We start from the raw sequence: 13,532 nt of genomic DNA on the forward strand, positions 1-13,532 counted from the left end.
AAGCACGTTGATTAGGGTTAGCCAATGAGTGGTGCGGATGCTTTTGCCTTCGTCGCTGCGACGAAGTCCACTACTTTCCTGGGAGCTCGGTCCCTGGCAAAGTACAGCTTTCAGGTTCCAAGGGGATTTTATAGGCTGGAGGACAGCTTCAGTCCCTGCAACGCTTCTTCGCGGACGCCGGGATCACGAAGACAGCGATTGACTAGTGTGGATAACCAGCCAGCGAAGCAGGAACCATGCCTGTACCCGCTGGATTCATCAGCGACTCCCAGTGCGCGGCCTTCGCATCCTCGGCTTCGCTTATTCCACCGCCCCCGATCAACACCCGGCAGCCCGGTGTTGTCACCTCGCTGTTGTATAGCGGCTCCAAATTTAGGGGACACCAAAAGAGTAAAGGGAACTCGTACGACGTGGAAGTTGTTTTACAGGTGGGCAATCGGTGTGGTATTTTTCACGTGAAAGGTGAACTACGAGGGGCAATGGTGATCGAGCTGTCAAACGGGGGCGTGATGATTGACAGTTGGAGAATCAATGAGCATGGGCCTAGCTCGCTAAGCTAGCAATCGCATAGCAATTAAAACATTACGACACATTTCATTCATAACCCTGATTTTGCATTTGCAGATATAAATGTATTTAAGTCCTCCTTTGCACAACTGCATGATTTTTGTGCGTTATATTCGGAATGGCGGCATATTCATTTGGCAATTCTGCTTTGAGGCTGATGTCAACATGATCACGTTTGTTTTGTTTTCCCTCAAGCACGTCACGATGGAGGACTCCTACCTATGTGGTTACCTGAAAATAAAAGGACTAACGGAGGTGAGCCGGGTTATTATCACTATCTGAATTGACATGTGAAATAAATGACATTCATCAACAGTATGCTCCATTTAATCCAGAAGCAATTTCATCGAAAATTTTTCACACACGATCCCCCTGGAAATTTTAAAACAAAAACCTAATTGTCTGTTGTGGCAGGAATACCCGACTCTAACCACGTTCTTCGCTGGAGAGATTATCAGCAGAAAACGACCATTTCTCACCCGGAAGTGGGATGCAGATGAGGATGTGGATCGTAAACATTGGGTAATCATTTACAACTAGATGTTTAATTTCAGCTTTCTTTTAAAATGACCAGCATTTCATTTTTGTCATCAGGGCAAGTTTCAGGCTTTCTACCAGTATGCAAAGACGTTCAACTCAGATGATTTTGACTACGAGGATCTTAAAAATTCCGACTATATTTTTATGAGGTGGAAGGTAAGGTATCAGTTCATTGCCTAAGCTTGATGCTGTACTGGTAATAATGTCGGGCATATCGGCTTTTCATTAGGAGCAGTTCCTGGTTCCGGATCACACAATCAAAGACATTAGTGGCGCTTCCTTTGCTGGATTTTACTACATTTGCTTCCAGAAATCCACAGCAACGATCGAGGGCTACTACTACCACCGAAGCTCTGAATGGTAATCATCGCCATTTTTTTTTCTTTGCTGCCGTAGCGGCTCACATTTCAAAACGTACGCTGTGTCACCTCATTCAGGTACCAGTCTCTAAACCTCACCCACGTCCCCGAGCACAGTGCCGCCATCTATGAGTTCCGGTGACCCCGGCTGGCATCGTGGATCCTGTTGGGATGGACTTGAGGCGAAGCAGAGGTCTGCAGATGCTACTGAGACTAGGAAAAGGAAAAAAAAAAAAAAAAGCCAACGTGGGTTAACAGTTGGGCGGATAGAGTGCGGACCAGTGGATGCGAAAGGACTTCTGAATGTATGTGTATGAAATGAGGTTTTTTAAAAAAAGAAAAGGAAATGCCGTTGTGTTCCCTGGCTGGGGCGGGTAAAGTCCGATCCAGCCTCAAAGCCCGGATGTGGTTCTTACCCGTCTTATGTTTAAATGTCTGGTTTTTGTTGTGTAAAATTTGGCACACTTTCTCAAGACACTTTATAAGCTAAGTCGGGACCGCAGCTTTCCAGACATTTGACAGGGGTTGGAACAGGATTCCTTCCAAGGGGGGGTCTGCTTGGAGAAGCAACTGGGGCTCTTCAGGTTTTAGAGATGGAGCTTTAATCAGCCCAAAGGTTTTGACATGGCAGTATGTACATTCATTTGGTTGAAGCCGCTTCTTTGTTTGCCTGCCAAGAGAATATTTTTTCGTGATTCGATCACAAAAGATGGGACACTTTGCGGCACTTTTATGACCCCTAGCGGGAGACACGCTAAACATTTCCCATCCTTGATGTTTTGTCAGATATGCTTTTTAATCACAAGTGATTGCCGTGGATGTTGTTTTATTGTACCATTTGCACAAAGATGAATATGATATTAATGCTAATGCTCACATGCCCCTGGTTCACAAGCTCAAAGCTGTACGGAGGAGGCTTGCTCATTACTTTTTGTGTGTTGGAGTGTTGAGAGACAAATCACATTATAACAGAGTATTTTTTTACCCGGCTCTGCCACTATGTGTTAAACAGAGCTTTTTGAGTGTTCCGCTTAAGTTATAAATCCCATCCTGTTCCTTCCATCGACGTCCCTTTTGACTATGCAACGTGTTCAACATAGCACTCTCCAAACACCAAGCCTCCATTGTCAAGAGATTTTATTCTATCCTATCCTTAAAGTATATGAAACCAACAACAAAAAATCTTCGTTAAAAGTAAATATTTTTGTTAAAATTCTCTACAAAGTCCCTAATCATGTGACTGTGCCATGTTTTTAAAGTTTATCAGAGTTGTATTATAACAGATCATGCTTCCGATTGAGCCTGAGTTGGATTGACTGATTGTAAAGAAAGAGAAATATCAAAACGACCTGCTGGCTGTGTGCTTCTGTATTTTCTTTTTTTATGCATTTGCTTCCCCCTAGTGGTTGAAAATGGTACATGCTAACCCATAAGTAGCCAAGTTTGTAGGTCACCTAGATTAATGAAATAAAAGTAGGTTCTTTGGAAAGTAACTCATCACTTATTTTTTATTAATAGCCATGTTGCAATAGAGAATATGTAGCCCGGGTATTTTGATTCAAAAATTAATTATTTAAAAAATGCATAAATAACAGTAACTAAGAATGCCATCCATTTTATTTCTTGATAATATTTAATCCTGGTCCGTGCACGTACTACTTTCCAGCATGAGAACAAATAGGTTTGATGATGCATGTCCATGATAGGGGAATGCCTTGTGAAACTAGTTTGAGCTATGAACATCCACATCAGTGCACTTTTAATCCTAATTGTGCAACAGACAGTGTACAAGGCATGGAATTGATAACGAGTGGTGTCATCTTTTCTCGTCCGAGCAGGCTCCATCAGTTCATGCATCAATAAGCCTTGACGCATGATTGGACGAGACACAAAATATCCAACCAGAAGAAAAAGTTGTGAAAAACTCAATACATTGCGAATCAAATGCCCTGGATGAATGACAAGCATGTTCCTCTTATGTGAAGGCATCAACTCAGGCGTTTAAGTCAAAGAGACTTAGCCTAATTGTTTTGTTTGTATTTTTGAGTCACTGGTACACGCTTATGTAAAATTCTTATGTCATATGGTGCCGGCTGGTGCAATACTGTTTAATGCACTCAACTGAGTTGACAATGAATCGGCAAACTCCAATCATCTGATACCAAACAGACGTTCTTGCAGTGGAATGAAAATTTCATTCATTCATTCATTCATTCATTCATTCATTCATTCATTCATTCATTCATTCATTCATTCATTCATTCATTCTCACGGGTGTGCTAGAGATTTTCCCATCTGACTTTGACTGAGAGTCAGGGTAGACACGTATTAGATAAACACACTCATTCAGAAATAATTTAGTGTTTATTTTGCACAACTAGTTTCCACTCACTAAAAGATTTACTTTAAAACCAACAATGCAGTTAAAGTGGATTCAATTGCGAACATGCCAAATCAATGAAATTTTTTTTTTATACATTTGAATAATAATAAGAATCAGTGCTTTCCCATATGGTGCAGATTAGATTTTTTTTTTTTTTTTTTATGCCAAGATTATGTTTTACCGACAGAGGCAAGACTTAGTGATAAATTCTCTATGACTCATTATCATCTTACATTCCTTTCTAGTGACCCTGCCTCTTTTATTGGCATGGAATTTCCAATCAGGACCATTTCATGTAAAAAGAGCAATTAAAAATGGCAATTTAGCTAAATATATAGCTATATAAAATAATAGCTTTAATGAAATGGGTTTTGCTGTTCAGTGAATTCATTTCATTTTATAAAAGAATTACATTAGTATCAGCTCAGATTTCCTTCCTTATGACAAGAAGCAGAATAAAGACAATTCAGCTTCCTTCTCCGTCAGCTTCCTTGTTTGGTTTCTGTGGTGTGTCATCACCAAATGGCAGTGTAAAAAAAAAAAAAAAAGAGATTAGGACTTTGGCAATCACTTCTGCGACATCTTCCTATTTTTAAGGCATTCAAAGATCAACAGCTCCCATATTTATTAGTTATTAATAATGTAGCGGGATATTTGCAGTCGTACACGTGCGGGTTTGTTGGGATTTGACATATTACGTTGCACATGTTGAGCAGATGGATTTCAATGAAATAAATGCTGTGCACCTGCACAGCTCGTGCGAGCCGGGGGGGGGGGGGGGGGGGGGGGGCTGACAAAGGGATGATTGTGAAAGCAGGAAAAAAAATCAAGCAAATATTGTGTCAGGGGGGGGGATTCCCTAGTGGGAAATTTACGCCATAAAAACTTATCTTAATGTCGTAATATTTACAAGAAATATTTAAAATATTAAATAAAATATTTCACTTTCCTTAGCACTAGTGGCATCCTCACAGCGTGCCATCAATTTCATAAACTTCCTCATCGAATTTCATACACTTCCTCGTCGCTGCAATTAGTAAAATTGTAGTCAGAATAATTGTCATGATCCTGCAACAACACAGCGGAACCCTGACAAAGATATTTTACAAAATTACATCGACATGCATATTTTAATAATCTGCATCACTTTTATCTTTCATGCTTTAGCCGATATTATATATAATATTTAAATCCTCTTTATAGGCCCAGGTGATTTAGTGTGTTATGCTGTCTTGTGCTTCAAAAAAAAAAACGTGCCCATGCTTAATTTGGGAAAACTCACGTGGCTCCTCAACTCAGGTGTTGACATCTTCACTGACCTTTTCACTGATGCTGTTTGAATAATGGATGCTATGTGTGTGTGTGTTGTTTATATTCGTGTCAAACAGAAGAAATCCTGGCATTGCTTCAGACAGGAACTACACACTCACATCATATAAGGGCTTGAGATAAGCCACTCAAGAGTTTTTCACAGAGCGTCTTTGAAGAGACACCTGTGACTCTCTCACACACACACACACACACACACACACACACACACACACACACACACACACACACACACACACACACACACACACACACACACACACACACACACACACACACACACACACACACACACACACACACAATCGTATACAGGCAAAGTTCTCTTGAGTTGCTGATAAGGAATATTGCTGCCACATGACAAGTCTGGGACAACTGCACGTGCCGCTAGGGAATCCAGGAATCCTTCACTTAATTGCAGAAATAAAAACAAAAAGCCTCAGTCTAAATACACACACACACACACGGCTTCATACCTCCCTGGAGCATTTTTTTAGTCTGTACAGCAATGTAGACACAAGAACTTTATGATGGGTAAAAAAAAAAAAAAAAATCATTACTCAACCCTGCGTTAAATGACTACGTCAAATTTGGAATTTACATTCCACAATGCAAACATGCATGCTCATAATAAAACACCATTCCCTTGCGCGTCATGGTTTTTTCTAGCACAGGAGTGTCTCTTGTCACGCAAATTTCAAATGAAAAGAGACAACTTGTCATGTTGAATCGTCTGAAATTACAGAGTCTGCTGCATGTTGTACACCAGCAATCACAAACACAAAGTTCAAGTCATGTGACTTGGCTTAAACTGCAAAGTAAGCTTTATCACCTCGACTCCATTTAAGTTTCTTGAGTCACAATTCAACTATAAAGTGTGTCGGAAAAGATCCAGGATTGCTCACAGCTAGGAACTGTCAGATGCACTACTGTCGCCTCTTCTCGCACCCTGAGCCAAACGCAAACCACAAAATCAACTGACATGGCAGATAACTTTGTGACATACTTTTCCCTTCATCTTGCCATAAACAACAAAAGCTTGTGATTTTTCTTTCTTTCTGAATTAAAGGCAGGAGAATTGCTATTGATATTACACAGCAAATCATTTCTTTATGATTCTCTCCATCCATAATCACACGCTCTATCCATCTATCACATAAATCTTCTGAAACAACATCTAATTGGTTGTAAGCACATACTGTACATGTTACGTCATTCTCGTATACGTGCAGTCTGCGTGCCAAGTCAGATTCGCAAGGCATTGTTTTGCCAGGAGTTTGTGACTCCGCCCACTAGGCGCATGGTTACTATTTAAACAAGGCAGGCAGGCAGCCAGCCAGCACTGCAACACTCCCCAAGCATCACTGTTGGCAGCTTTTATTCCCACCAAAGTGACCAGTCAAGATGCCGGGAGAAAAGCGTTTTGTGTTCTCCGTTCGTATTATAGGAGCCATGCGCAGGGAGACACCAAAACTCAAGGTGAGTGTGAAGCTCCAAAAGTGAACTGCGTTTGGATTGATAAATGTATTTATTTATTTATTTTGGGGTGGTGCTTTTACAGATGTTTGTGCTATCAGTGCTGTGGTCGGATGAGAATGAAGTGATTATCTACAGGTCTTATGATGATTTCAAGAACTTTCATGTAAGTTGGAATCATCATTGGGAAAGAACAGCTCTTCAATTTCTCAAGTTTTTAAAAAATATATTCTTCAAACAGAGGCAGCTGAAGAAGAACTTTCCTTACTTCAACCCTTCGCAGAATAACAACAGAATGATCCCCAAATTTAGCGGTAAGATTACATGCATCAAAGTTTCCAAAAGAAAATCCATAGATCACAATAAGAAAAGGTCATAGATGGCAGGAATTAAAAATCAAGCCATGTCTTCTCCTCAGGGGACTCTCAGAAGAACGGCCTCCAGCAGAGAGGATCGAAGCGAGCTATTCAACGCATAAAGAACTTGCAGAGTTACTGCAACAAGCTGGTGACGTGCGAACAAATGGTGACCCATTGTTCAGAGTTTGTCCAATTTTTCACGCCGCTCGACCGCGACTTGGATGGAGACTTTACCAAGAACAGGTAAATTACTCCTCAATCATTGGTCACGTGAAGGCAAACTAACCCGCTGACCTCTGCTATTCAGCCTCATGATGCTGCTGTCAGATGACAACTCAGATGGAGGAGGGGTAGGAGGAGGTGACGAAAGTGCCTCGGTCACTCGACCGTTTGTCACCGAGACGTATCGCTGCGTTGCTGCCTACGAGACCAAAGACATCAAAAACTGCCCCTTCAAAGTAGCCACGGATGAAACCCTCCAAGTCCTGATCAAGGACCCTGCCGGTCAGTCAACGACTATAAATCTAGCTGTATTTTTTATTTTTTAATCAACCTTTCAGTACTAATATATATATATATATATATATATATATATATAAAAAGTCTGCACACCCAGGTTATAAATTATAAATAAGTGTCCATACCACACTGACAGTTACACACATACCGTACATTTCTACATACCACCAACACGTGAAGATATTTTAATTACCGCTACACACTGTTCTTCTATTACCACCTCGCCCTTTCCCATGCACTTAGCATATTCTCGAGTGAATTAGAGGCACGTCGGAAAATTTTGGTCCGTACTTTTTTCCGAATTTGCACTGTAGTTTTAATCCATTCCATAAAGTTGAACTAGTTTTTGGTAGTTCCGCCTAAATAAGCATTGTTGGAAAGGAGGGATTTAATCCTACCTGTTTAATTGTCTGTCAACTTTTTCATCAGGTTGGTGGTTGGTGGAGAATGAAGACAAGGACATTGCCTGGTTTCCGGCTCCTTACCTGGAAAAGGAGGAAGATGATGAGAGAGGACAGCAGAGGGAAGGTATGACATTTGTGTTACTTCTAAGAGTATTATTGGATATTTTAGACTAGGTGCGCCATCCACTCTTAAATATAACCTAGATTTGAAAAAGCAACAAAGATGTTTGTTAGGAATGAGTCATAATCAACAAGTGCAACCTGTACGGAGAAACAAAGCAATTCTTAAAATGGCTTGTTTTGGAATGGCCTATTGCGTCAACGTATTGCACAGTTTGACCAAAATCAACAGACAATTTATTCATGAAAAATTTGCTAAGCTGGTCGTCTCTGTGTTGTCACATAAAGGTGCTTTCTACTGTGCCGTGAGAAATTTCGTCACCAAGAAAGCTGATGAGCTGTCTGTGCCCATTGGTTCTGTTGTGGAGGTGCTTAAGATGTCTGATGATGGCTGGTGGCTTGCCAGGTAACCTAGTTAAGAATAATAACCTTGAATTTACACGATTAGAGTTGATGCTGCTGTTTTATTTTGCGGACAAATGTGTCAAATTTAAATGGAAGCAATGGCAGCTGTTAGGGTGGTGTTCACTCTAACTTATTTTGCAAGAACCACACTGGAGACAAGTTAGTCGTTTTAGACACCTGCAGGTGGAGAGTTCATTCGTCGCTGTGCATACAGCAATGTTCGAATGAGATCCGACTCTGGCCTCATGCAGGAGCATATTTATTGAGAGAAACAGAGTGGGGGTGTGGGAAGACAGGATGGGGTTGAAGCCCCTTGCCTGCTGATAAAAGCATAGCAGGGGGTCTTTTACGACGTGTAAACAAAGCAACTTTGATTGCTTCCTCTGCAGCTAGTCAATCAGTTCAAAAGATCTTCGCACTTTGGTCTACTACTTTTGTTAAGACAGGACAAGCTAGGTAAATTATTACAGGTTACATTCCAACATAATCATACGATGAAGATATTCTGTAAACCCTAACAGCAGCTCTCTCAGTACCAGTTCTTGATCTGTCGGAAGACATATAGGTATTAATTAATTATGGAATGGCATTTTTTTTCTGTATCCAACTCAAATTAATGGGAGAGTTGCTACCATTATGTCAGACACCAGTCTGTGCTTTGCATTAAAAAAAAGGGCTCGGTGACTTGCAGTGAAAATTGATGACATTTAAATTAGTTCGGCATTGTTCCAAGACTATACCTGCCACACCGGCCTGCCACACCGGCCTGCCCGGCTTGGCTGTGGCTGGTCTGCCACATTGGCAAACACTTGCAGTATATGGTTATAAAAAAAACAAAAAAAAAGGTTTAAAATTCCAGATATTTTTTTTTTTTACTCTATTAAAAGGTTTGTAAAGGTTAACAAAAGTTCTGAAACTTTTCTGTTTGATTTTAGATTCAATGGCAAGGTGGGCCACGTGCCCTCCATGTACCTGCAGCCCTACAGCAACCCTCGTTCGGGTCTTTTCACTTTACAGAAGAAGATGAGTAAATCCACCCACAACCTGACCATCAGCGGGGTTCCTCTGGATGCTTCTTCTTCAGCCCGCATCGTCAGGGAACCCCACACAGGGCAAAGGTCTGCGATCCAGCCCAGTTCTCGGTCTAGCGGCCCTGGCTATCTGTCCAGAGCCAGATCGATAGAACTGTTAGAGACCCAAAACCTGTCAGCTGTGCCCTCCCCGGTGGAGGTCAATAACGCCCGCTTAGAAAACCGCACTCGCAGCATTAGCACAAGCACAGAGTCCAGCATTTCCTCCGTCTATAGCTCGTCTTCACGTTCCAGAGCGGACGTGTCGAGCGTCAGCCCGAACGAGTGCGGTGACCGGGGACGTCGCAATTCCAGCACCAGTTATATGAGTTATGGAAGTTCTTGGAGTTCTGGGAGCTTCAGTTCCAGAGACAGCGACACAAGCCCGATTACCCCAACAGTGCCGCCCAGACCCAAGAAAGAGGAGATTCTGAACCGGTGCTCCACCATGACCCGCAAAGCCGCTCTGGAGACCAAATCTCGGCTCCAGACGTGGGCCGATCCAACCATTGAAAGTTACTTGTAGGGACACCTCCCAAGTGACACACAAAGGAGTTCTTCATGATTTACTCACACTAGCTCTCATTCACTCTTTCTTTTAAGCAAGTAAGCCACACGTACGTATTTTGCTCCAAAGTCATCGATCCAGTGATTCCAGAATTACTTGACTGGAGAAGAGAAGGAATACAAGTGTCATGTAGCTTCAATGAAGCACGAGAACGAACCAGTAGAAACAACACATTGTTGGTAAAAAAAATAAAATAATAATTGAGATGTTAAAGTGGATCGTTGGATCTCAATATTTTGGCTTAACTGAACGCTTTCCTGATTCCTTCAAATAATGAAGCTGCTTCGAGAGACGCTGTTAGCAAATGTTGTACATTTTACTAGCATGAAGAATAATTACTATTGTAAGTTGTATTATATGTGATATAAAGATTATTTGATAAACTCCACACACTTTACTGTCTGTCTTCTGTGATATATCTGGAATGAATTTAGAAATAAATTAAATAAATGACTTCTGCTGTCATTTTAGGAAGGTGACTATATTGAATATTTATTCATTGTAAATTTCAATATACGACGATGTTTGTCACAGACATTTATTTAGCCACGTTTTTCACTCCACTGCACTCAGACTGAACCGCAAAAACAAGCAACTCTTCCGTGACACCCCCCCCACACACACACACACAATCCATCGGAAGTTAACAATCATGACTCCTGTTTTGGCTTGATGACAACTTTCAATTCTTTCCACAACAAAGGTTGCTAATCCTTCAAAGGCCCCAATGAATGAACTGATTGGAATGTTGGCTTTGTTTGTGTGTTTAACAAGTACAGTGGTTCCATTGTAGTCCAAATGAAAGTGAGAATTGGCTTTTAATTTAAGGTGTGGACTATTGGTAGGTTTGACCTTTTCACAATACATTGCCAATACGTATTGAAAGCCATTGTACGCCTTGTACGTGCGTACGTGTTCTAATTTACTATAACATTAATTTTGTTTAAAGAACAAAAACATTTGAGTAAATTATTAAAGATAAAGATTAAACAAACCCTTGTTTGCATGTGAAGCAACACTTGGCAAGTGTGATCATCAACCATGAATCACGTTTTGGCTTTGTAACGACTTTCAAAATATGAAAGGCTGCTTATTGCACTTCAATAGTCTGTAAAGAATGATTTGAATGGACTGCGGTGCACGAGAGCCAACCCAGCTCGGCTAATTACGGGCGAGAACACGTACATGGTCTTGGACTGTGGGAAGAAGCCTGTAGAATGTGAATATTTGAAGGGGGACTGGAACGGATTGATGGCGTTTCCATTGTTTTCCATGGGAAAAGACGATTTGAGATGCACGTTTTTTTGTGGCAACATTGTATTATATTTTTGGACAAATTATTTTGGAATTGGAGCACGCAGAAATAGTAGTTTTCGGGGTCGGGGTCTGAAACTTGGCTGTGGTCTAAATGTGCAGTTTGCATATTTGCCCCACACATTCCAAAAACATGCAGGCTATCTTAATTGATGACAAAAAAAATGCCCATTGAAAGGATGCAGCTCCGAGAGATGATGTGTTGCTCAAAAGTTTTGAATCTGATGCAATAATCAGCTTTATGACCTTGGATTCCAATTCCCAGCACAGAACAATTTCCCTCAGTGAGGAGCAACTTTTAATTATCTTCTCAAGGTGATGCATTTATGACTAACTGAAATAAAACACTCTTTTTAAAAGCTACCATAAAGGTTTTAGTAGTTGCTCAAACGGCAGCTTTAGTTTCAGAAAAATAATGGTGACAAATTGAATAAAAGAAACGCAATGCTTTAATTCATGTTTTGCGCACACAATAGGTCATTAGTCACATTTCTGTTTGCATTGGGAGGGAGCTATCGTCAGCCGGGAAAGCACGGATTGAATTTGCTGACAAAAGACAAGGAAATAACCAAAGAATGGTTGACCAAAAACATGAGACTGACTGGAAAAAGGTTCTTTTTTTTTTTTTAAACATTAGTCCTTGAGAATGCGTGCACGGTAATGTAAACAGACTACCCAACACTCTTGACGGATGACTTCAGAGATAAGGTTTCATGTGTTTAGATGGAGAAATAAAAACTAAAGTAATAAAGATAACAACCGAACAAGCTATCAATAACTTGGTGACACGGTCATACGTAGTTTTATTGAAGCGACTTAAGGTGCCGTGGCTCAACCACTCGGCAATTTGTTTTTCCCGTACGAGCATTTCATTTTGTGTGCTTAATGAGTGCACTAATTATTAGTTGTTCAGTTGACTTGAATTAATTGCCACTATTCACAGTGAAAGTTTCGCAACAGCAAGGTAAACACTTACTGATCTCAAGGTCATTTTTGTTGTTGTTTTGTGGAACTAATTTACAGCCAAATGTTAAAAATTAATGTAATTCAAGTTGTTTGGTTAGCGCCCAGCTACAACATTGGCAGCGACCGTTGGGCTTCCAAAAAAAGTTGATATTATATTATTTATATTTTAAAGTTCAAACTTAAATTACTGTTTTAGCCACACAATAATATATATATATATTTTTTTTTTTTGCAGCATAGTAGAGTTATGTTTGATCATCATCATCATTCATAGAGCATGTCAGATGACTGACTCAAAAGTGACTCAAACTAATTACATGCTGTTCAATGAAAAGCAAGCGTCTGAAACGAATTAAAAATAAAACAAAAAGAAAAATAAAATTCTAGGGATGCTTGCTTTTCATTGGCCAGCGACAGTATGTAATTATGATTAGTGTTCAAGTCATTGAATGAACCCTGTGGTAACAGGAACAGGGTGAGCCTGCTACTCCTGGTCTGGTTGTTGGCCAAAGCCAAGCGAGACTCAGAACAAGAGTGAAAGAGAAAATGGATACTCACCGAGGCTTTTTAGCAAAATTAATAAATCAAATTCAATAAAAGAATGAAGTCAAGTTTGTGTCTTTTCTTTCTTTTTCTTGTCATTTTTTTTCTTTTTTTCTTTTTTTTCTTTCTTTGTTTTTTGTTTAATAATCACCACCGGCCAATATCAAAGCGGAAAATAATCTCATAGGAATGTAAACATTTGTCCAAAGCATCATTCACCATTTTTTTTTTTACTGTCCAAAAGATCAACACTCACCAACTTTTCCCAAACTGTTACTTGATGGGCCCTGATTATTAATAGTCAGACATTCCTCAAATGTATCTGTAAACACACTGATATGAATGATTAGCAACATTGACTTGCGACAAGAAGACGAAAAATCTCAACCGCAACAATTCTACATCCATGAAGCGTGTTGGTGACCCAATTCAAATTGTCCCTCATAATATTAATAACTCAAATAATAATAACAAATCTGACTTGCCATGTGAACACTAACAGTACAGTGCGTCCATCTTCGAAGAACCTCCTGGTTCTGACGGAGGGATTGAAGTCTCTGCTTTGGAACAATAAGAGTCAAAACAGCCTCATGGCTCCATATGTGTATTT

General features: G+C 40.3%; 3 protein-coding genes and 1 long non-coding RNA gene across 4 annotated transcripts in view; 2 read left to right on the forward strand and 2 right to left on the reverse strand.

Annotated features, from left to right (window-relative positions):
- Positions 1 to 45: 45 nt before the first annotated feature.
- LOC119137864 (glucose-induced degradation protein 4 homolog) lies at positions 46 to 2,814 on the forward strand. The gene is made up of 6 exons (XM_037277412.1): positions 46 to 428; positions 763 to 822; positions 982 to 1,089; positions 1,162 to 1,263; positions 1,337 to 1,467; positions 1,545 to 2,814. The coding sequence occupies exons 1-6, from the start codon at positions 237 to 239 to the stop codon at positions 1,606 to 1,608; spliced, it is 657 nt and encodes a 218-aa protein (XP_037133307.1). The 5' UTR covers positions 46 to 236; the 3' UTR covers positions 1,609 to 2,814.
- LOC119137865 lies at positions 1,096 to 8,203 on the reverse strand. The gene is made up of 2 exons (XR_005101001.1): positions 7,931 to 8,203; positions 1,096 to 1,679 (listed from the first exon to the last, which is right to left on the reverse strand). It is a non-coding gene; the product is annotated as an uncharacterized LOC119137865 (long non-coding RNA).
- LOC119137860 (NADPH oxidase organizer 1-like) lies at positions 6,510 to 10,487 on the forward strand. The gene is made up of 8 exons (XM_037277409.1): positions 6,510 to 6,657; positions 6,740 to 6,820; positions 6,896 to 6,968; positions 7,073 to 7,256; positions 7,321 to 7,517; positions 7,962 to 8,060; positions 8,345 to 8,462; positions 9,397 to 10,487. The coding sequence occupies exons 1-8, from the start codon at positions 6,583 to 6,585 to the stop codon at positions 10,055 to 10,057; spliced, it is 1,488 nt and encodes a 495-aa protein (XP_037133304.1). The 5' UTR covers positions 6,510 to 6,582; the 3' UTR covers positions 10,058 to 10,487.
- Positions 10,488 to 11,844: 1,357 nt separating this feature from the next.
- tex2l (testis expressed 2, like) overlaps positions 11,845 to 13,532 on the reverse strand; it is a 39,856-nt gene continuing 38,168 nt past the window's right edge. The window contains exon 17 of the mRNA XM_037277540.1: positions 11,845 to 13,482. The gene's annotated coding sequence lies outside the window, so the exon portion shown is untranslated. The remainder of the gene's footprint in view (positions 13,483 to 13,532) is intronic.

The sequence above is a fragment of the Syngnathus acus genome, chromosome 19, assembly GCF_901709675.1.
Source record: "Syngnathus acus chromosome 19, fSynAcu1.2, whole genome shotgun sequence".
NCBI lineage: Eukaryota > Metazoa > Chordata > Actinopteri > Syngnathiformes > Syngnathidae > Syngnathus > Syngnathus acus.

What these genes read in the sequence shown, in the direction of transcription:
- LOC119137864 (XM_037277412.1), top strand. Translation starts at nt 237, where the DNA reads ATGCCTGTACCCGCTGGATTCATCAGCGACTCCCAGTGCGCGGCCTTC. An exon ending in ATGTGGATCGTAAACATTGG is followed by an intron (nt 1,090 to 1,161) that starts GTAATCATTTAC and finishes TTTTGTCATCAG; the next exon opens with GGCAAGTTTCAGGCTTTCTA. An exon ending in ATATTTTTATGAGGTGGAAG is followed by an intron (nt 1,264 to 1,336) that starts GTAAGGTATCAG and finishes GCTTTTCATTAG; the next exon opens with GAGCAGTTCCTGGTTCCGGA.
- LOC119137860 (XM_037277409.1), top strand. Translation starts at nt 6,583, where the DNA reads ATGCCGGGAGAAAAGCGTTTTGTGTTCTCCGTTCGTATTATAGGAGCC. An exon ending in GGGAGACACCAAAACTCAAG is followed by an intron (nt 6,658 to 6,739) that starts GTGAGTGTGAAG and finishes GTGCTTTTACAG; the next exon opens with ATGTTTGTGCTATCAGTGCT. An exon ending in CCTGATCAAGGACCCTGCCG is followed by an intron (nt 7,518 to 7,961) that starts GTCAGTCAACGA and finishes CTTTTTCATCAG; the next exon opens with GTTGGTGGTTGGTGGAGAAT.